This window comes from Leuciscus leuciscus, assembly GCF_965113295.1.
Source record: "Leuciscus leuciscus genome assembly, chromosome: 1".
Classification (NCBI taxonomy): Eukaryota; Metazoa; Chordata; class Actinopteri; order Cypriniformes; family Leuciscidae; genus Leuciscus; species Leuciscus leuciscus.
The window spans coordinates 64,471,249-64,495,720 of NC_138725.1; the positions used below are offsets into that span (position 1 = coordinate 64,471,249).

At 39.3% G+C, this 24,472-nt stretch overlaps 1 protein-coding gene across 1 annotated transcript in view; it reads left to right on the forward strand.

Annotated features, from left to right (window-relative positions):
- The window catches only part of adgrl1a (adhesion G protein-coupled receptor L1a), a 183,848-nt gene that overhangs the window by 88,633 nt on the left and 70,743 nt on the right, over positions 1-24,472 (forward strand). Inside the window, exons 3-4 of the mRNA XM_082150570.1 lie at positions 12,321-12,534; positions 15,689-15,798. Of these exons, the coding sequence (XP_082006696.1) occupies positions 12,321-12,534; positions 15,689-15,798 (324 nt within the window). The remainder of the gene's footprint in view (positions 1-12,320; positions 12,535-15,688; positions 15,799-24,472) is intronic.

The following is a 24,472-nucleotide window of genomic DNA, read 5'->3' on the forward strand; positions in this document are numbered from 1 at the left end:
CTCTCCTCTCATTTCTCCTAACCTCTCGTTTCTCCTCTCCTCTCCTCTCCTCTCCTCTCCTCTCCTCTCCTCTCCTCTCCTCTCCTCTCCTCTCCTCTCCTCTCCTCTCCTCTCCTCTCCTCTCCTCTCCTCTCCTCTCCTCTCCTCTCCTCTCCTCTCCTCTCCTCTCCTCTCCTGGCTAGTTTTCCTCTCTTCTCGTCCCCTAATTTTTCAAAATTTTCTCTCCTCTCCTCTCCTCTTCTCTCCTTTTGTTTTTTCACTCCTGTCTTCTCCTCTCGTTTCTCCTCTCCTCTTGTTTCTCCTCTTCTCTTCTCTCCTCTCTTCTCTTCTCTTCTCTTCTCCTCTCCTCTCGTTTCTCCTCTCCTCTCCTCTCGTTTCTCCTCTCCTCTCCTCTCCTCTCCTCTCCTCTCCTCTCCTCTCCTCTCCTCTCCTCTCCTCTCCTCTCCTCTCTTCTCTTCTCTTCTCTTCTCTTCTCTTCTCTTCTCCTCTCCTCTCCTCTCCTCTCGTTTCTCCTCTCCTCTCCTCTCGTTTCTCCTCTCCTCTCCTCTCCTCTCCTCTCTTCTCTTCTCTTCTCTTCTCTTCTCTTCTCTTCTCTTCTCTTCTCTTCTCCTCTCCTCTCCTCTCCTCTCCTCTCCTCTCCTCTCCTCTCCCATGGCTGTTGGTGGTGCCGTGTTCTTCAAAGCGTGAGCTGAGAGCAGCAGATCACAGACAGGTCTGTGCGAGTGAAAGGTTAATGGATGGCCTTTGAATATACATTGGGAGTGTGGGAGGAGGGGGAAGGAGCGAGAGTGGCGGTGGTGTGTTCTTTCAAATGGGCCTTTGAAGATGCTTCTCTCTCCTGTCTGTGTGTCTGTGTGTGTGTGTGTGTGTCTCCACTGATGATAGACAGAGGCCATGTCTGAAGCCCTGCATTATCTGCTGTCTGGTCTGGCACATTTTCTTTTATTCATTGTGTGTGTGTGTGTGTGTGTGTGTGTGTGTGTGTGTGTGTGTGTGTGTGTGTGTGTGTGTGTGTGTGTGTGTGTGTGTGTGTGTGTGTGTGTGTGTGTGTGTGTGTGTGTGTGTGTGTGTGTGCTGTGGAATGGGCATTATGGAGACGTCTGGTTTTCACACCGGTGTGTGATTGTGTCATCACTTTGTTCTGGTATGTATTGATGTTGCATTTAGATATGTGCTTGTGTGTGTGTGTGTGTGTGTGTGTGTACGTGTGTGTGTGTGTGTGTGTGTGTGTGTGTGTGTGTGTGTGTGTGTGTGTGTGTGTGTGTGTGTGTGTGTGTGTGTGTGTGTGTGTGTGTGTGTGTGTGTGTGTGTGTGTGTGTGTGTGTGTGTGTGTGTGTGTGTGCTGTGGAATGGGCATTATGGAGACGTCTGGTTTTCACACCGGTGTGTGATTGTGTCATCACTTTGTTCTGGTATGTATTGATGTTGCATTTAGATATGTGCTTGTGTGTGTGTGTGTGTACGTGTGTGTGTGTGTGTGTGTGTGTGTGTGTGTGTGTGTGTGTGTGTGTGTGTGTGTGTGTGTGTGTGTGTGTGTGTGTGTGTGTGTGTGTGTGTGTGTGCGCGTGTGTGTGTGCGCGTGCGCGGGCATGTGTGCGCGCCTATTCTCTACCACCATCTAATAATTATCAGCAGTAGCCAAAGGCAGACAGAGAGACTGATGGGGCAGAAAGCAAATAAAAAGAGAAAAAACTAGAAAATACATAAATATGACCAAATGAGGGGACATAAAAGCTATTTGGGACAGGAGTAAACAAGAGATGTTTTTGTGAACACACATGCATCACCTAGATTGTTTGTGCAAGAGTGCATTTTCTGATGCATTTTCTTTCTTTTTTTACACTTGATATGTGCAGTAAGTAAAATGTGTTATACCTAAAGAAATAAATAATACCTTTGATAGAGACATCAAATTATGTAATCTCATAAGATGAAGACGAGTCATATCAGTGGCCTAGAAAATATGTTTTATATAAGGCAGGGTCGATCGCATGGCTGGCGGATGCTACTGAATTTATTTTTGTAACCCTCTATTATCAGACATTTTTGGTTTTGTTATAAATTAGTTATGACTGACAAGTGCATAGGATATCTTTACAATGGCATTGGTACTAGAAAAACTCCACAGCGATTCAGTATAAATCCTAATACCACCATTATACTTTATACAAAAATACTTTGTGCTATGTTAAATGTCATATTTGTGTAAAATTTTGTGTACATATTTGGGGACACAGCATCAAATAACCCTGCAAATCCAATGTTTTCAAATGGGAATGGAGCTTCACAATTTACTGAGATTTGTGAAAGTAACATAACTTTCATCTAGTAGTTATCACATCTGGGTGCTAGCCACATTCAAATTACTGCTTACTGATTCTGCATTCATTCGGTTTGCCAGAGGCCTCAGATTGGTTTCACATGGCAGGCTACATTTTTTTTTCTAAGCAAAGTGAAGATTTAGATTATTCCCCCCAAAATGGGAGAAATAACAGACATTTCTAAAAGCCATTGCTCAAAATTAATCTTATATAGACTCCCTTAAAAGAGCAGATTTATATCATGAATGTTATAAAAACTGCTGAACTTCATTCAGACAACAGAAAGAGAATGTTTTACGAATTACTTACAGATTTCACTCAACATCAATAGCATTTACAGATGAAAATGCAAGTGTCGAATAGGCATCGTGGCATTGTTGTAGCTACTTCTACTTTCAGGGTTAGAGAGTTGAGAAACAACTCTATTTAAAGACGGGGGATTTGATGAATCCAACTTTATTTCTCCTTGACTTACGCACTCCACTCTCCCCTCTTGGCCTACTTGCTCCCTCCCTCTCCTCTTTTTGATTAGGGAAGGCAGTATTGAGTTTCCATTTATATCCGTTTATAATGCGGCTGCCATTAGCTTATGACAGGCCGGACTAACCAAAGTCTCTGGTGGCATTACGCTGCTGGTTTTATCCTTTGCCCTATGAAGTAGTTTTATTACCTTTACGCAAATGAAATCACAGGACTCAGAGACTGTAGCGTGCCCTGAATTACTCTTTCTCTCTCTCACTGCCTATATTTCACAATATGGGGGTAAAAAAAAAAAAAAAACACTGAGGCACTGGTCTTAGGAAGTCTTTAAGCTCAATGTGAGACATTGTTTGGAGTAAATGTATTTTAACACAAGGTTAATTCAGCAAAGTGTGTTGCGTCAGTCATGTTGCGCGAGTCACGTCCTGTCCTCAACGGGAAACGCATGACGCCCTGTGTGGTCGTCCCCTTCTCATTAGTCTCTCGCTCTGACCGAGTCCTAATCTTAATGCTAGCTGTTCCAGTCGTCGTCCTCTCTCGGCCTGGCCATGAGGCTGATGGAGGGTGCAGAGACGCTGAGTGTGGGGTGTGATGTGTCGCGCCGGGAGAGGCGTGTGGTGTGATGTGGACACATGGGTGTGTGAGTGAGACGTGGGATGCAGTGCTGGGCTGTAATTGGGTTCGGTGCGGGTGGTTGTGATAGCCGGAGAGCTGGGGACGGACTGTAGAGAGAGAAACAGGCGTCGATTGGGGAGGAGAGACACAAAGTGACCTTCAGCCTGGTAGCCAGGGACTTGCTAAGGTGGTTGCTTTCCAGCTCCGTCTCTTTACAAAAAATATTTTCACCCTTTAGTGTGTCACGGCATTAACTGCTAAATTAAAATCTGCTTTGACTGGCACTGAGCCAGAGATGAACGTGTTTAGCGCTCGGTATTTACCACGAAGATCACAGTGATCATGGTCCTGGATCAACATATTTTATCGATTCTGGACCTAACCGTACCCATAACTTCTCCCTAAAATCAGAGGGAAATGATAGGTGAATAACACTGATGTAGAAGCACCTAACCCTGGTTGTAAACTTGTCCCTCAAATCTGATTGGTTTATTGTGAATGCTGTTCCAGGATCAACAAATATGTTGATGATTGGTGATGGGATTGTAGTTTTTTTCCCTCACTAAAGCCATTAAAGGCATAGTTCACTTAAAAATCCATCAACTTTTTGGTTACCCATATTCTTCAAAATATCTTCTTTTTTTGTTCAGCAGAAGAAAGAAATTCAAGTTGAGGGCGAGTAAATGATGTTAGAATTTTCAGTCATCTTGTACCTTGTATTTTTGTCATATTTTCAAGAACTATTTTACTTTTTTGCTTCAAATCAAAGTTTGTGTTGTGATTCACGTCATAGCTGATTGGCTTGGTTCGTGGCTTATACCTCTTTAAGAAGACTATTTTAAATCCCTATGGGAGAAATGAATGGGAAAAAATACTTCCGGAACCAACGCTATTGTGGCTGTGAAGTGTCATTTGACAAGCTTGATCTGTCACCATGGAAATATTAGGGTGATACATTCTAAAATAACAGTTGCCTTTAAAAAAATCATTTCAAACTTACATGTGAAAGGGTTAAATTGTTGTATAAACACCTGTCAAAATAACTATACAGAAATGCTTTCAAATCCATGGCAGTGCATGTTAAAAAACATGTTAAGAAAAGATATTACTTAATAAATGATAAAGACATGATGTGTGATTATGCATTGAGTTCGAGTCAAACTCAATTAAATGAATCAAACTCAATTTAGATTGACAAGCTTGATTAAATGTATTGCTGTAGATCACTGATAGGCTTATGCTCAATGATATTCAATTGCACAGTAATATAATGTCTTCAATTATATTCCTATGGAGCAATTACCGGTATTTTGATGTAAGGTTAATTTTATATTTTGAATTATTAATCACCATATCATGTTAGCAATTTGTAATCGACTGCCCTAATATTAATGTTTTACTAAAATATAGTTGCACTAGTTACAGTAAACGCTACAGCATTGGAATAGATAGTTACTCAATGCTCAACTGGAAGTAATGTTGTATACAATTTTTTTTTTTTTTTTTTTGGTATTTGGCCATTTAAACAGACTTGCAAGAACTGCACAAATTAGAATTATTTGGTCATGTACAACTAATTTTAGAGAGGCCGAACTTGCTGACATGTGGTCCACTCTCTGAACTCTTCACATCACTGTGGTAGTGCTTGCGTGGCAGCCATGCCAGTTCTAATGGTGCCGTTTCCAAAGCTTGAGCTCTGTGCTAATGAGCATTTGAGTGATTAAGTGGCGCCTGGAGATGCACTGAAAGAAGAAGAAGAAGAAGAAGCTGATGGCATCCACACTCAACCCTGCAGTATCTTTATCCCTCACAACCTGGTTCACTGTTAGAGCTCCAAATTGCTTAATCAATCATTGCTTCATTAATTGATAGGCAGCTCTGATAATCAGGTATTTTAAGCTCAATTCAATTGATTGACTTGCTTGATTTACAGCTTTTGGAGTTCACCGGCAGATGAATTATTTAGTGGCAATCGTTACTTGTCATAGAGCAAAGCATTGAGGACTCATGTGACACGTGACAAATGAATGATTACGCTAATGTATCACACATCATTAGAAGACAATTGTGTTGTATCTCTTTCTCATTCTTGTATGAATTTTCTTATATATGCAAATGTTTTTTTTAATTAGATTTTTTTTTAAATATTCATATATTTATTACTTTAAATATATTTTTTATTAGCTTTTATAATGATAATAAAAAACAGGAAATTCTATCGTAGAGTGGACCCTTGCAGACTTTTTAGGATCTGAATATGCATAATATATAGTATGGACACTTTACTATCCCATGAGGCCGTGGGAGAGAGGTTGTGAATGTATAATAAATCGATCGACAGAGCTAGATTTTTGCCAATTACCCCAGTTTCGCCTGGCATTTAAACACCTTGACGTGCGCATATGTGATGGGAAAGCGTCCTTATACGGCAGATCTAAGCACATCCAGCCACAGCGAGTGTTTTGCGGTAGGGGAAGAGAAATATTTTACAAGCTCAGACTTTTTCTTGACCCAAGAAATATAAAAAATGTGTTCTCATCTCTTGCAGCCCAAGGACAAGTTGTACAGTTGTAGAAATTTCAAATATGAGAGGAGAATGAGTCTGTGCAAGTTTACCGCTGACATTTTGAAATACTCTGGGGTTTTTAACGTTTTTTTTACATCAGAACTCACATAATAAATATAGAATACTCTGAGTGAAATACATGGATGCTTGCGTTTCTGAAGTCACCACCAGGGAATAACCTTTTTTTTTTTTTTTTTTTTAAATACAGTCTTGTAAACACGTTTTTCTTGCATTGCCAGGTTATTGATTTGCACGTAAATCAAGTTATTTCAATGAACTGATTTTTGGTAGTTATCAGTGTAGTGGTGTGCATGTAAACGCACTCACTGTTATGTGGTTTGCAACCATTCTCTAGATACTCTAGATTTGCAAAGATTCTCTTTTTCTCCTCATTTCTATTGGCTCTTGAGTAATTGTGAAGCTCTTGGAATAGTGTTGGAACCCTGTGGACCTTTAATGAGCCAATCAATGGCATATTTGACCATCTACAACACTAGATACGAGTGTCTCCATTTCTTTTTCCCTGCTGAGTTCATTGCACCCTTCTTTTCAACTGTCTCACTCCATTTGCGTCTTGCCTGTCCTGTCTAACTCTGTCCGTGTCCTTGTCTGTCTGTGTCGGTCAGTGTGTGTGTGTGTGTGTGTGTGTGTGTGCGTGTGTGTGTTCAAGACTGAGGGCACGGCCTCTCTTCTCTGCTCTCTAAACCTCCCCGAGGCTTTAATTACTGCATTTGGATAATGAGTCAAATCCAATCACTCGTCTCCACTGTTCTGAATTAGTATACAGCTCCTATTATGGCAGCACCAGCCCTAGTTTCTTCACACCAGCTGCCCCGCAGTGACACGTCTTCATTTCTCGCCACTCTTTCTTTCACTTCACTTAGGACGGTGGGAGGGAAGAGGAAAAGAAATGTGTTGGAAAAATCATTCAGGGGGGAAATATATGAATATGGAGCGGAAAGACCTGTTGATATGGTAAAAGGAGGTTGCATGCGGTGTCCATGCATAGATGCTTTTTGAATGAAAGATGGTGATATTGAAATGATGCAGAGTATTTGTAAAGTCAGAGGCAGTGGCTTACAGGCAATGTTAAGGAAGGTGCTTTAACTGTAGCCTGTCATACAAGCTACGCATCTTAAAGGGATACTTCACCGTTTTTTCATTTTAAACTATGTTATTCCCTTAACTAAGACGAGTTGATACATACCTCTCTCGTCTCAGTGCGTGCACTCAATCGCTCTGGCGCGCGGCGACACTTTGATAGCACAGCTTAGCCCAGTTCATTCATTAGGGACCAAACAGAGATGAAGTTAGAAGCGACCAAACACCTCCACGTTTTCCCTATTTAAATACAGTTACACGAGTAGTTACACGACCAAGTATGGTGACACAAAATAAAATGTGGAGCTTTTCTAAGCGGGTAAAAAGGATAACTATAATGTATGGCGGAATAGCACTTGGGAGCACTTCGACTCGGCGCAGTAAAAAGTCAGGTTGGTTCTAATGACAGAAGTGAGAGGGAGAGGATTTTTCAGGAGTGACTTTTTGCTACGCCGAGTCGAAGTGCTCCCAAGTGCTATTCCGCCATACATTATAGTTATCCTTTTTATCCTTTGTAGAGTACTTGATTATAATTTGTACTATAGTGTGTTGTTTGAAATTACAATTATTTGAAATATACTAAATTACAAATTGATAATTAATGTGTAATTACAAATATATTCAAATATAGGACACAAGTTTCAATAGAAATGACATAAATGAAATGTTTGTTTACTATAAATGCTTGTCAATGTATTTGACAGTACACTTTAACCATATTTCAAAGACAATTTAAGTAATTATGAAATTACTTAAAAATATGTAAGTCCTACATAAGTGGGTCAAAAAAGCACTTTTAAGTTCAGCTAATTGTTATAAATATAATTTTAAACTATTATACATTTTTATTTAATTGTAAATAACGTGCAGTTAAGTATCTCCAAACATTACATTTATTTCACTTTAATTATATACAGTGTAATTTGCGGAAATAATATACTGTAAAATATAAAGTATGCTTAAATGTACTACTTTTCACAAGGGAGGTTTTAAGACAAAAAAAAAAAATATATATATATATATATCATCAAAAAATATTTCACAAAAACTTTACATTTACATTGAAACAAATATATATATATATATATAAAAAATACACCCTGGTCAAAAACTAAACTAAACTAAACCAGACTTGTTAGTGCTAAATATGAGAGAGAGAGAGAGAGAGAGAGAGAGAGAGAGAGAGAGAGAGAGAGAGAGAGAGATGTCTGTTAAGAAGAGTGTGTTTGATTTACCTTAGTTCGCTCAGTTATAAAGCTGCCCACGCAAAATAATATGACTTTAAAAACCTTTGATGCAGCGATGTGCCATGCTGCGCTGCTATTCTGGAAATAGCCTGTTAATGGCTACTTGCTAAAGCGACAGTATTTTGGAAACTGAAAAGATCCTGTCACACTACTGAAAAATGTGGTTAAGTAAGTATTGCCACCTGTAGTTACTCTTCATTATTGATGAGGAATGGTGATCATGGAGGCAATGCCAGTTCGATTCCTGCTAGCCTCATTCCCCTTTCCCGTCCCCAGCCGATTCTACCATTCATTACCAGTCTGCAAGTTTAGCGGTTCAATAAAAGTGGCACAGTCAAAAAAATTATAATTCTGTAAGTACAAACATTCCCGAAGAAAGAGACTGAATGACAGTCCAGTTTGTACAGAGACTGTTGCAGTCGGTTAAGGTAGTAGCAGGCCTTAAGAGACAAAGGACCAGTGATTAATCTGTTACAGCTACATATACTGTACACTTATAGATAGAACCACATATCAGACTATGACTATCTGCTTCATTACAAGGATTGTACTGAGCAGTCAGTTAGTTCTAGACCTAGCCGATGTTTGTGTAGTCCAGTCGCACATGACATGTGCTTGTTCAGTGGCACTGATGACAGCAGGAGGAAAATTCCTCTGTCCACAAACTGTGTCGCGATTTATTTGCTTCTCATTTGTTTTGAATGCCATTCTGTTACGACCAAATATATTCGGAATTATGAGAATTTGAAAATACAGTGAGCAATTTGCATTCACAAAGCATGCTATAAGCAAACTGCAAGGCAAACTTATAAGATGAACTGTGATTAGTAGTGGGAGAAAATAACTGTCGCCCTAATTGAGATCCTCATTGATGATTGCACTAGATCAGGGTTTCTCAACTCTCGCCCTCAAGGTCCGGTTTTCTGCAGAGTTTGCTCCAACCCTAATTAAACACACCTGAACTAGATCTTCAAGGTCTTCAGGATTACTAGACATTTGCAGGTAGGTGAGTTTATTCTAGGTTGGAGTTAAACTCTGCAGGAAAGTGTACCTCGATGACCAGAGTTGAGGACCCATGCACTAGATAATTTTTGCACATTCATATGCCATTTATCAAGATTTGCGTTAGAGGCTGCGGTCTTTAGCCTCCTGTTAGTGCGCCTGACTCCCATGGTAGAGACCTGGTTTCGAGGCCCACACAGAGCGGGGCAAGTAGGACCTGAGGGGTTACACAAGCTTTGATTTCTCCCCCACATAATTTCAGCCCGCCAGACGATGTGACGTTTACATAGGTAAACATTGAGTCATTGACTAGTCAACTGTTTCAGGATCACTGGTCGACTACTAAAATTACTAACTAAATTATTAGAATACCAGCCCTCACACTAGAAAAACTACGTATCTCAAATACCCCTACTTGGGGTAGGACCCTACCCTAACTTGGGGTAGCATTTGGAAGTTACCCACACATAATCAGCATGATAGAGCATGTGCACTACCTTGCAGGCCACATCTCCGACCCAAACACATTCCAATTACACATCCCAAAAACTGACCCTGAACAAAGATTTCCTAGATAATTCTCTTTCAGATATTTACTTGCCCAAGGTCATTTCCCTAATCGTCTTTAGACCTGCTTATATCAAAAAGACAAAATGAAAATATAACTATCCTATCTTTTAAATGGGTTCCATCTTTTTGCTCTAGACTTTCGTTTTAATTCGGATTATGAAGATTATTCCCCTCAGTCCAATTTCCCCTTCCGATCAGAGATAATGTCTGTGGGAGCAGAATACACTCATAAATGAGGGAATGAGCCTATTAATCCAGTGGCCGTAGTCGAGTTTGGGAGATAACTGGGTGGTTAGAGTTGGAGATACGGGCAGATAGAAAGGAGAAATTATTGAGCTGACACATTTGGCCTTGCTTGCGGGATGGCAACGTGCAGTGTGAGACGGACCGGCCTGCTGAAACTATATGAACATGTGGGTGGGTGGGTGGGTGATTGGTTGGCTGTGTGATTGGCCTCCTGTGGAGAGGCAGTGCCGAGCCCAGAGTAATGGTTTAATCAGTGACCAGCAGTATGGAGCTATGTGTTTGCTCCATGGGAAAGCTGCGGAAACAAGACTGCATGCTGGCACACTCTAATCCCACTTTGCTTCTTTATATATGTGTGTGTGTCATGTGAGCACAAGGGAGTGAATGTACACCAGAACAGCCTTATATGAAGTATGTTTACCCACAGCAAATCTCCCAATCGTCTGAACTGGTCTGAACCCTCAAACCTACACATTTTACGGCAAGATTACGCCATCCATCCCAGGCATGACTTGCTGTGGCGAGCCTGTCTGACGGCTACATGGCTGTATGATGTATGATGCAGTTACGCATGTCCACGTACGTAAGTGCTCAGGGAGTATAAGAGAACAAGACAAGGATTACAGGACATTGGGTGAGAAAACAGCTTAGAGAGTCACAAGCATCTGGGATGAATGGTTGACATTTGCAGAAAACAGAGCACTCTTTGGGACCTGTGCAGCTCTACGTAACATCTGACTTTCACATTGACCTTGGGGTGAAAAGGGGTGGCTCAAAACCAAGAGAACTTTACGTTTTGGTCTTCTGTCTCTTGCGCAAAGAAAAGGCAATTTTATGTCCGAAGCTGAATGGATGTACTTGTTCCGTTTGTCCGTACAACAGAGCCTGTAGATTACTGTTACTTACAAGAGCATGCATCGACTAAGCAGGTTTTCGAGTTGTCTGTTTTTTCGTGAAAATGCTCCCACTATTTGATTGCAGTCTTTGTAGCTGCAAGAGCTGAAGGAATGAATTTCAGGAGTACTGAGTGCTTCATTGATCAGTTTTTTTCCTGTGCATGGCACTCTGTGGGTCAGATCCACCCCCTCATCATTCAGCACAATGGACAGCTCCACAGGTCCCCCCTCTCTATTTGTCAGCACCATGGAGAGCTCCGTTGCCTGGTTTTTGTCCTTCTGTGAGTGGAGGCGGCCGGCGGCCATTTTACATGGCTGGATCTTCAAACTCTTTGAAAGCTCTTGTTCAGATAAAGTATGCCACTCTGGGCCACTCTCGGCCCCTCTCAGCCAGGCACAATGATTAACCCTACAGCACCTACAGCCCTCTTAACGTCTCTCTCTCGCTCTCTTAAATTGAGTGTAAATGGCAGATGCCATGTGTGGGAAGAACGGGTCGGTGGTGCGTCTGGGGTCGCTTCTCTCCTCTTGGTTCTGCTCAGGTGTTTGATTATTGGCTCCCGAAGCGATTAGGACACATGGGAGCTGCTTTTCTTGTCTCAAGCCTTGCATTAGGGTGGCGGATGGCACCCGGCGGAGAGCTGTGTGAAGGAGTGGGAGGATGTTAACAGAGTGTGTACGTAACTCTCACAGTTTGCTTGAGCGAGAGGGTAAATAGTTTGCTCCTTAGGACTATGAAGGCTGGAAATATGACCACTGGCTGTGAAAAACCCTCGTCCATTCCTCTGGGTGGGGGGTGTGGGGGGGGGGGGGGTGTATCATAAAGGTTTGCTGTAATAAACAGTTCCATATGCTGTAATGCCAAGAGTTATTCCTAATTAACAGGTAACTTCATGACCTCCTAATTGCACCAATAATCCAAGCAAGTGTTACGCTCATTTTAAAATCAACATGAAGTCATAGTTGAACCTGTTTATTTTTTAACCTGTTTCTGGTCTGTATGACAAGGATCATGTTATTCATAATATGTTGTACAAATTTCTTGCTCTGCCTCTAAAATAGAATTTCCTCTTACTTTGTACACCCATCCTCTCTATCTACCTATGTAATATCCACTTTGAACCGATTTAATCAATTCAAATGTATAACATCATGTCCCACACTAAAATTTCACTCTGAAATGTGCCAAATTACAGAAGTAAAATGGTTTGTGAACAGTGATAAGTGTCGACTTGAACAGGTCATACTAAATGTGCGTTTCTCTCTCTTCATGTAGCGTTAAGTCGCTCTGCAATGCCATTTGGTCTGATGCGGAGGGAGCTGGCATGCGAGGGTTACCCCATCGAGCTCCGCTGCCCCGGCAGTGATGTCATCATGATCGAGACAGCCAACTACGGTCGCACGGACGACAAGATCTGTGACGCCGACCCGTTTCAGATGGAGAATGTACAGTGTTACCTGCCAGATGCCTTCAAGATCATGTCACAAAGGTACATCGGAGCGGGGTTCATTTTTACAATGTCTATTTTTGTCTTTTGATGAAAAGTCATAAATCATTTTTATAATTTACCTCTGAATAAATGACAGCTGACAAAGATCACATATCAGCTGATTATAATGTACAAAATGACAAAAATGTGTAAAACTGGGGGAAAGATCTAACATTTTGAAAAATGTATTAACATTTATGTTATATTACACTACCATTCAAAAGTGTATATATTTAAATAATAATAATACTTTTGTTCAGCAAGGATGCATTAAACTGATAAAAATGGCTTTCCCCACACATGTTGCATATGCCTGTGAATACAGTTTATTCAGCAAGGAGAATTGATCAAAAGTGAAAGTAAAGTCATTCATAATGTTGCAAAAGGTTTATGTTTCAAATAAACACTATTCTTTTGAAATTTCTGTTCATGAAAGAAACCTGAAATAAATTTGTCACAATTTCCACCAAAATAAAAATTAAGCAGCACAACTGTTTTCAACATGAATGTTTATTGAGCATCAAATCATCATATTAGAGAGATTTCTGAAGGATCATGTGACACTGAAGACTGGAGTAATGATGCTGAAAATTAAGCGTTGATCACAGGAATATATTGCATTTTAAAATACATTATTGTAGAAAATTGTAATAATATTTTAAATTGTAATAATATTTCACAATATTACTGTAATCCATAATTTTAGATCAAATAAATGCAGCCTTGAACATAAGACACATTAAAACAATCCTACCGATCCCTACCGATCGGTAGTACTGTATATTATCATCAACAGTATGTTGTATTTAAAATCATTTCATTATTATCATCATGATGCATCTTTTTGGTCTCGTCTTCGTTATGGTAATTTTGTCGGTAACTTTGTTGACGGGATTAACACTACATGGGAGAGAGAGGGTGGTATAAATGTTACAAATTACTCTGACTGTCCATGTCACTGTTTTGTTTGCATGCACTGTGTATTCCAGAGTGTATTGATATGGTTGAGTGGTTAAGTGACTGTTTAGCGTGTGTGTTTGAATAATGTGAGCATAACCGTTTGTGTGTGTGTGTGTGTGTGTGTGTGTGTGTGTGTGTGTGTGTGTGTGTGTGTGTGTGTGTGTGTGTGTGTGTGTGTGTGTGTGTGTGTGTGTGTGTGTGTGTGTGTGTGTGTGTGTGTGTGTGTGTGTGTGTGTCCCGCCTGCAGTTCCAGTCCCTGTCTGTGCTCAGCATTTGCTTCCTCGGAGACGAGATCAATGATTCCCTATTCTAGCTATCCATCAGCCTTGTAATGGAGAGAGAGAGAGTGAGAGTGAGAGAACGAGAATGAACAGAGGAGGCATGTGGGAGGGATGAGTAGATTGAGAGAGGGATTGGACTGGGAATGATGCTGCACTAGTAGAGAGATGATGAGGGGATATTGAGAGAGGGATTTGAAAAGAGAAGTGTCTCTGCATCTGTTTAAGGGAGAATAAATCTTTACCGTGCTAGATCTGTGTTTGCATTTCATACCGATAACAACCCTGCATTCATACATTTATCTGCTTAAGTCCTCCGCACCCCTTCGACTGACGCTGTCTGTCATATGATCACACCTATAGTGAGAAATTATTACCTCATCATACTTAGAACTAGACATTTGAGCAAACCCCTAACCTTTAGTATTACATTTTAACATGTAGCCTGTGTCTCATCTACTAACATGAATGACACCTTATATCATGCATCTTGTTGAGGAGAGGTGTGATATTACTTGTGAAAGAGACTTCTATTGTGTTTGATCGTAATAATTCAAGAAATACCTGTAAAATAATGTTTAATGTACGTTTAATTTCTGTAAGAGTCATTGCACTTTATGTAAATTAGGATATTTTAGTTTACTTGTATGGTTTCTGTTTAGCAGCCTTAGCTGCCAGTTATTTGACCGTTTTTTATGATTCGATTTTTTTGTTTTGTTTTACAGTGTCACAAAATAGAAACCTTAAATCCTTGTTCTCAAACACTGCTGTTGTTACAGTATATAAAGTATAAATCTGTTTTTTTACAGATTTATTTGATATTTAGATTTTTTTAAGTGAATATTATGATATATATATATATATATACACACACATTTTTTATCAATGGTGTGCTCTTTGTTTACTATCATTATTTGTGCACTACTGTTACAATGTCGTTAGGATTTTTTTTTTTTTTAGGGTATGATATTTTAAAGTCTCTAATGCTCACGAAGACTGCATTTGTTTGATTAATGAAAATGCAGTAAAAACGTTAATATTGTGAAAAATAATTACAATTTAAATGGACTGTTTTCAATTTTATTTATATTAAAATGTAATTTATTCCTGTGATGAAAAGCTGAATTTTCAGCATCATTACTCCAGTCTTCAGTGTCACATGATCAGTGTCATAATGAGAAATTATGAAATAATGACTATTATATTATAAAGTTTGAAGACCATTGCTATAGACAAATTATGCAAATTCAAATACAGTAGATTAACATTTAATTTAGGTGGTTTTAGTTTCTCTCTAGCAAATAATTGAAAGCAGAAAATAAAAAAATATCTCACACACACACACACACACACACACACACACACACACACACACACACACACACACACACACACACACACACACACACACACCTACTCACATTCTGATCATCACAAACAATCTCAGTGTAATTTCTTATAATATATATATATATATATATATATATATATATATATACTGCTGTTCAAAGGTTTGGGATCGGATCGGTTGGATTTTTTATGTTTTTAAAAGGTGTCATGCTCACCAAGGCTTATTTGATTATAATAAAAAAAAATAATAAAAAAAAAATTAAAACAGTAATATTGTTAAATATTATTACAATTTAAAAAACCTGTTTTCCATTTGAATATATTTAAATTTTCAGCATCATTACTCCAGTCTTCAGGTCACATGATCCTGATGAGTGAGCAGAAGAGACTTTCAAACTTTTGAACAGCAGTGAATATATATATATATATTTTTTTTTTTTGTCAAAACAGTTCAATCATTTGTGTGTGTTTGTGTGTATAGTGGTGACTGAACGAATGATCCTTGACTTTGCTTCTTTCTTTCTCTCTCTCTCTCTCTCTCTCCCCTCTCTCTCTGGTCTTCTCAGGTGTAATAATCGGACTCAGTGTGTGGTGGTGGCTGGGTCTGATGTTTTTCCTGACCCCTGTCCAGGAACCTACAAGTACCTGGAGATCCAGTATGAATGTGTGCCATACAGTGAGTAACCATGCAGACACTCCATCCCAACAGCCCCACCCCCTCGCCTCTCCTGTCCCGCCCCTTCACCTCCCCAACCCCACCCCACCTAAACCCCGCCCCCTCAACCAGCTACTGCCATCCACACACACACACTCACTCATGCTCAGTCACGCACACACACACTCACGAGTGCGTTCTCTCCTTCACGCACACACACATCCTCTCGGTTCTCTCTCTCTTTCTTACACTCGCACGCACACACTCTCTCTCTCTCACACTTTAAACCGCTTTTTTTTTTCCATCGGCAGTGCAACGTTCCAGAGGCTGAGGGAGATTTTCACATTGGGGAGGTGCTTCGTGCACAAACAAACACACAAACCGGGACAGATAAGCATTCGATATCCCCAGCGCTGTGCAGACTCGGGCTTTATTGGCGATCATAAGCACACAAACACACTCGTGCACAGCCTCACACAATAACAAAATGACCCAGAGGGTGCTTTATCTGGCATTAAACACCTTTACCTCCCCTCTGACAGACAATCAAAATGAAAATTGGGCCGCGGCGAGGCTGCGAGAGAGGTGTGTGTGCGTCGCACAATGGGAATGTTAACACAAACCTCAAATTTATTTCAGACAGCACGACCCAAAGTCGCACACATGCTAATATTCCCATGGCAACATCGGGCTTTCTGTGGCGCTGCTTCACTCGCGAATGAGAGGCAGGTGTGAAATTTCGAGCGAGCAAACGCCGACTCGAACATGTTTCCGAAGGTGGACTCATGTGAAAATCTCCCGTCAGACGATACCCCCCTCCTCCCCCTCATGAGCGCTGACTTTACGTGTGCAGGTGGTCCAGACCGGGCCGTGATTCAGCGGAGGGTGGGTCTGTGGGGCTTTAGGTGTGTAGTTTGGTTTTGGGGGGGGGGAGTTAATGGGTTTTACTGTGAGCGGGAAGGGGGTTATTAACTCTAATCTATAATCCCGGGGTCAGTTTCTCTGCTCTTCCCACAGGAAATAAAGAGGATGGACTACAACCCACCAGTTCACTCTGCTCACTAATCCTCCTTTCTATTTTTTCTCTCTTTCAGCGTTCTGCTTTCTTCATGTGCTCCTCTCATTCGTAATCACTCTTCTGACATTTTTATTTTCTCGTCCAGTCTTTTGTTTCACTCGCTTATTTTTTCTTTTCTTTTGTTCTTCGTTTCTCTTTGGAATCACCTGCTGCCTTCTCTCTTTTTTTTGGTCTCGTACACACACGCGCTCTTTAGCCTTCATCTCTTAGTTTTTTTCTTTGACACGCTTTTATTCGATCTCCACCATCACTTCCCCTTTTTCTGTCTCTTTCTCTTTCTTTTACAGGTTTCGGGAGGCGCCCAGAAGAGTTGAGCATTTATCTTTTTCTTTTTCTGTCTCTTTCTCTTTCTTTTGAAGGTTTCGGGAGGCGCCAAGAAGAGTTGAGCATTTATCTTTTAAAGCTCTCAAACTCTCTCTCTCTCTCTCTCACACACACACACACACACACACACACACACACACACTTGTACAGAATGAACAGGACTCTTCAGCCCACACTCTTTGACCACCTTTGCCCAGCGACCGTAATCCTCAATCCGCTTCTACACAAACACATCAAAACACAGAGTGCAAATACTCTTCCTCGCTTTCCTCTTTCGGGTGCTTAGCAAGACTCAGGTTTTCCTTTGAGTCAGCGGCTAGTCTCTCCCTCTCTCTCAAAAACTCAATGTCTTTCTTTGTTATTTCATATTTCAACAGTATTAACACTTTGTTTTAAGGGGAGACACCCCAGGTGAATAGGACTTTTTTTACTAATAGATATCAGCATGAAACTTCCCCAGTTGATTACTGACATTAAGACAAATATCTTTTGTATTACAAGTTTTTAGAATATTTATGTTTAAATATGCAAATTAGGTAGTATCTCATTAAATATGCACTAATTTGCATATATTTCCAGAAGAGAAATCTGAACATTGGATAAAGCCAGATTCTAAATTCTTGTTTCATTTTGTTGACATATTAGAGTCAAAGGTTTTTACAGAGGGGATTTTGGATATCTCTTTTTATCACTCCATTAATCAGAAAAAAACTGTCAACAGCCATAAAAAGATCAATTTTCGCCCCGTTTTTAGGTATAAAATGTTGTATAAATCAGAATCTGAATGATATATGAAAAAAACCTCTGTAAAAAGAAAGTTTGGTGTATGTAAGTGCTGCTGAAGTGGAGATTTCTGTCTCAGAGAATGAGAAAAAAAAAACATTTTGAGAAAACGGCCTTTAAAATTGACATCAGCCAATGAGATTTGTGCCAGTGAGTGCTCTTCACGCGTTTTCAGCCATACCAAATCCTTCATTTAGTAAATGTTTTTAAACGGGACGCATATCCTCATGGTGTTGGTTCACCCTCCGCGTATGATCAGAAAATTTATATTTTATGTTTTGGTGTTGTTTTAATATAGAAATTGGTCTATTTCAGTTATGTCAGGACCACTATCGTCAAATACGATTGACAATTAACATACAGTTAGGATTGGCGATATGGTTCTGTTCTGGTTAAGCCTAGCCTAGCCTAGCCTAGCATGGATAAGAGCAGGGAGAGCAGCAATAACCCCCCTTAGGGTGAACAGAACAGAACCAACATGAGTGTATTGCAGATATCATTAATTCAAGATTTGTGTTACAACATCAACATCATTCGAGAATTTATTCTGATTCAAAGGGAATCATAATGCCAAATCCTGACTGGCGAGAGGAGGTGCTGGGGATGGAGGAGGGTAATTAGCTCCTGAGAAACGCGATAGCTGCTGATAATACTGAAGGAGCTTATATATGTATACAGTGATAGGCGTCGTATTCCTATGGGTAGACGTGGATCAGCTGAGAGTCAGCTGACGTGAGCTTGACTAACGTGACCTGCCAGAACTGACGCTACACTTAATTTATATTAGGCTAAATATGGGATGTTATTGTTTTGGTGAATAGTTCATAACAAAAAGTTCTCCCTCACCATTAAAAAAAAATGAAATGCCCACATGTTCTGGTGACGCCCATGGTCTGTTTTCTCTTTATAGTAGGTTAGATTCTTTCCAAAAGGTATTTTATTATTTCTGATGGAGTAAGTGTGTAAGGCAGGCTAGTCGGTGCGTTAGCATGACATATGTTGGCGAGCCGCATGCAGTTGAGTCACAGCTGAAACACTAGCACGCCTCACCACTCTGCTCACTGCTTCATTTAGCCTGTCACAGTTATTTTCCTCTTTTTTGTTGTTGCTTCCTCCTTATAGTTGCCATCTCTAGGATGCTGGTTTGAAATAGCGCCGTGCGCAGAGGTGAGAGGATGCGTGATTAACTAGCTGCTGACTTGCATTTTATCTCCTATTTTTAAAAAAACTTTGTTTATGGTGTTTTAGGAATAGAAAGGTGAGGAAAATTGGGACCTGATTCCACCATGATGAAAAGTTCTCGCTGTCTGAAGTGACAAAGAACAGCCAATTATCGGAATCCTCCGTCAGCCTTGTCTCCCCCGAGAGAGTGTGGGCACGGAAGGGACGCGCTCCGCTCCTTTCTCTCCGCTCCTCTCCGGGCTCCACATGTTGTTGGCTAGCGTGATGGAATAAATAGAAACGCGCCTCAATTATATCCAGACTTCACGCCCCTCGAACGCCGAACCAATTCGGCCATTTTTAATTACCGGGGGATGGTGGCATCGCGCGGGCCTCTGTGGAGATTTGTCGAGATTAATTGAATTTACTGCGGCTAATTGCTCTGATAATGCCCCATCTTTCACGGCTGCTGGAGAACACGTTCCGCGCCGTTATTGGCGTGTTTATCACTGACACATGTCCATTTGTTTGTTTATTTAACATGTAAGGAAGAATGAATAAGGGCTACTGCGTTTAAGGACGCAGCTTGGCTTCTGACAGACAGTTTGTTGTGCGAGTGACGCGGCTCCCATGATAACAGCCACCCGAGACAGAACGGCGACAGATTCAGCCAAACTGTCTTACACTCTCGCACACATACACACAATTAAGGGCAGAGTCAGTACGCCAGCCAACACACACACACACACAAATGCTCACACACAACCGCGACTGTAGCCAGCATGTCAAAGTCGGATGCTGAGTGCCAGCAGGAGTCAAACTTTCCGGGCCCTCATATCCACAGAGCTCAATGTCTCAGAGGAAATGACAAACGGCCAGCGCCCCATAAAGACAAACAGCAGCGGCTGACTCTGAGTCAGCGGAGACTCGCTGGAACTCCACACAGCCTGAGGCCATGTCGGCCGAGAAGCATTACTGCATCCACGACCTCTGTAACACGTCCTCATTCGCTCTTGCGGCAGAAATCTGTTTAGTCGAGTCGGTTGGCATCTTTTCTTCGGTGTCCGGTGTCGTTTTGCATTATATAACAAGACCGCACGCACTTGATACTCGCGCTAGCTTATCTGATAAACTTAGCCGGGTCAAGAAAAGGCAATTAGATGCATTTAAAGGTACGGCGTCTTAAGTTAGTCTTCACAATAGGCAGCACACGCTCAGCTTATCACTCTGTCCAGTTCATCGATCGGTACTTTAAGAGTAACGTCGTGGTCACGTCATGCAATGACCGTAATTACTAGATGACAATTACTCTTTGCTGTTCACGTCCTTGCAAACAGACATTAATCATTTCCTTTGGTGTTGCTCTTCATGCCAATAAAAGTGGAGTGGGTGGCTTGTCAACTCTCTATGCTAAGAAAGTAAACCATATATAATATCTTTTTATTTTATTTATAATTTTTTAGATCAAACTCTTTGTTTTTTATTTTGATTGTTATTATTACTTTTATTAGTTGAATTACAAGGGGAGAGCGGGGCACAACGTAACGCGGGGCTAGTTGTAACACACTTGTTTTAAATACTTCCACACATGCTAGCATGATGAAACTTACTGTATTTACCAATTGCCATATCAACATTATATATATAAAATAAAATAAAATCAGAAATCTTTGGAAGATATCACTGAACATTTATTTAACTATAGCAAAAGTACATTTCTTACTTGTGGTAATTTTTCATCTAAATTTTTTTGTGTTTATTTAAAATTAGACAAATCTGATATTATTTTAATCTCCGTTATGTTATTTAACAGTTGATATGGTTCTTTAATGTTTCGCTAACTAGTAGAATACACTAGCAGGGTTTAAATCCCAGTTGTGCAGATGGGGAACGTTATAACTCTGTGTTACAATGTGCCCCTATTAGAACTATTCTATTCTATTCTATACTTTTATGAATTCTATTGGGAAAACATGAGAAAAAGGTGAAGACTGAGAGTCAATGTTCAGATATGATTCATTATTTTTATGTTTTGAACTATGCTGTATAGCTGTGTTTCCCGGTGTGTTCTTTGTCAAACTCAAAAATGTGTTTATTTTTAATGAATTTTCAAACCGCGTTTTTGAGACTGTCTTTGGTTCACTGCAGTTTTATGGAGAAAATACTCAGCAATGGTGTTGACTAATGAATTTATACATGGTTTGTCTTAAAGCATATTAAAAACAAGACATATACATATAAAAAAAAAAACATTAAAAACTTGATTTTCACCATAGGGAGACTTATTTCAACATAATTACCCCAAAAAGTATTTAATTTTGTAAAAAATTTTTTTTTTTTACATTTACTCAAAAGGTTTAACTATAAACATAATCAACTAATGTTTGATAACCACAAGGAAATATATGGTTTTTTCTGACTAGGAAATGCATGCATTTGGATTTATATGTAATACAATGGCATTCATACATTATGACCGTGGCTGAAGTATCCAAATACTTTCACACATTGCACTGCACATAATGTTATACACATAGCCAGAAGCATGCCATGCTGCTATATGATTGCATTCCTTCACCAGAACCTAGGAAAAGAAAATGCAGTTGTTTATATTCAGTGCACATCCTGACTGCATTTGCTTGTTTTATTTTTGGCCTCATAAATCCTTAGAAGAGTTTTCTTTCTTTTTTTAAGGATGTAAATGTGAGAGAAAATATGTTAGTGGTATTCCAGCCCGAACTCTCCCAGAATCAGTGGGAGTATATATGAGCACTAGGTGTTTTGGTGTAATTTGGTCTTTGTGAGAGAGAGAGACGGAGAGCTTTGAAACCACTGCAGCTGAGAGTTATTAATATGTATTAGGCCTACATTAGTCGTGAATCTCATGAATGTTCGTGGAGTGACATGCGCAAACAGTTTGCCGCCGGGTGTGTCTCCAACTCCACCTCTTGATGCCAAAGAAAAAATATTAGCACGGAGACACGCTCTGGGGGCAATGCGAAGCACGCATCATCTTCTAGCTGTGCTCCTCAGGTGTGTGTTCATTAGCTCTCCTCATTATCACATGAGTAATTGATATCATTGCGGAGACCGCTGGGCTGAGGGGGCTCAAGGGCCACCGTACTTGTTCACAATGACAACCAGAAGCAGGAAGCCACTGAAACTCTCACAATGAATCCGCATGCATGAGCGGTTGACGTGTTTCTAATGCGCGAGTGTTTATGTTTGTGTGATCGTGTGGATGTGCGTGTCTTTTTCTTTACAGGTGGAAGAGGAGACATGAATTAGTCAAGTAACACTTTCCTTTTCTCCTTCTTCCCACGTTTTCATCATAGCCTTATGAGGAAATGTTCCTGCGGTATCTATCTATCTATCCGTTCTATTCATTCTATCTATCTATCTATCTATCTATCTATCTATCTATCTATCTATCTATCTATCTATCTATCTATCTATCTATCTCTATCTATCTATCCGTTCTATTCATTCTATCTATCTATCTATCTATCTATCTATCTATCTATCTATCTATCTATCTATCTATCTATCTATCTATCTATCTATCTATCTATCTATCTATCAATCTATCTATCTATCTATCTCTATCTATCCATCTGTTCTATTCTATTCTATCTATCTATCTATCTATGTATCTATCTATCCATCCGTTCTATTCTATCTATCTATCTATCTATCTATCTATCTATCTATCTATCTATCTATCCTAATATATCTATCGATCTGTTCTATTCACTATTTCTATCTATCTATCTGTCTATCTATCTATCTATCTATCTATCTATCTATCTATCTATCTATCTATCTATCTATATATCTATCTATCTATCTATATGTTCTAATCTATCTATCTGTTCTATTCACTATTTCTATCTATCTATCTATCTATCTATTTATCTATCTATCTATCTATCTATCTATCTATCTATCTATCTATCTATCCATCCGTTCTAATCTATCTATCTATCTGTTCTATTCACTATTTTTATCTATCTATATATCCGTTCTATTCTATCTATCTATCTATCTATCTATCTATCTATCTATCTATCTATCTATCATCTATCTATCATCTATCTATCTATCTATCTATCTGTTCTATTCACTATTTCTATCTATCTATATATCTATCTATCTATCATCTATCTATCTATCTATCTATCTATCTCTATCTATCCATCCGTTCTATTCTATTCTATCTATCTATCTATCTATCTATCTATCTATCTATCTATCTATCTATCTATCTATGTATCTATCTATCCATCCGTTCTATTCTATCTATCTATCTATCTGTTCTATTCACTATTTCTATCTATCTATCTATCTATCTATCTATCTATCTATCTATCTATCTATCTATCTATCTATCTATCTATCTATCCTAATCTATCTATCTATCTGTTCTATTCACTATTTCTATCTATCTGTCTATCTATCTATCTATCTATCTATCTATCTATCTATCATCTATCTATCTATCTATCTATCTATCTCTATCTATCCATCCGTTCTATTCTATTCTATTCTATCTATGTATCTATCTATGTATCTATCTATCCATCCGTTCTATTCTATCTATCTATCTATCTATCTATCTATCTATCTATCATCTATCTATCTATCTATCTATCTATCTATCTATCTATCTATCTATCTATCTCTATCTATCCATCCGTTCTATTCTATTCTATTCTATCTATCTATCTATCTATCTATCTATCTATCCATCCGTTCTATTCTATCTATCTATCTATCTATCTATCTATCTATCTATCTATCTATCTATCTATCTATCCTAATCTATCTATCTATCTGTTCTATTCACTATTTCTATCTATCTGTCTATCTATCTATCTATCTATCTATCTATCTATCTATCTATCATCTATCTATCTATCTATCTCTATCTATCCATCCGTTCTATTCTATTCTATCTATCTATCTATCTATGTATCTATCTATCCATCCGTTCTATTCTATCTATCTATCTATCTATCTATATATCTATCTATCTATGTATCTATCTATCCATCCGTTCTATTCTATCTATCTATATATCTATCTATCTATCTGTTCTATTCACTATTTCTATCTATCTGTCTATCTATCTATCTATCTATCTATCTATCTATCTATCTATCTATCTATCTATCTATATGTTCTAATCTATCTATCTATCTGTTCTATTCACTATTTCTATCTATCTATCTATCTATCTATCTATCTATCTATCTATCTATCTATCTATCCATCCGTTCTAATCTATCTATCTATCTATCTATCTATCTATCTGTTCTATTCACTATTTCTATCTATCTATATATCCGT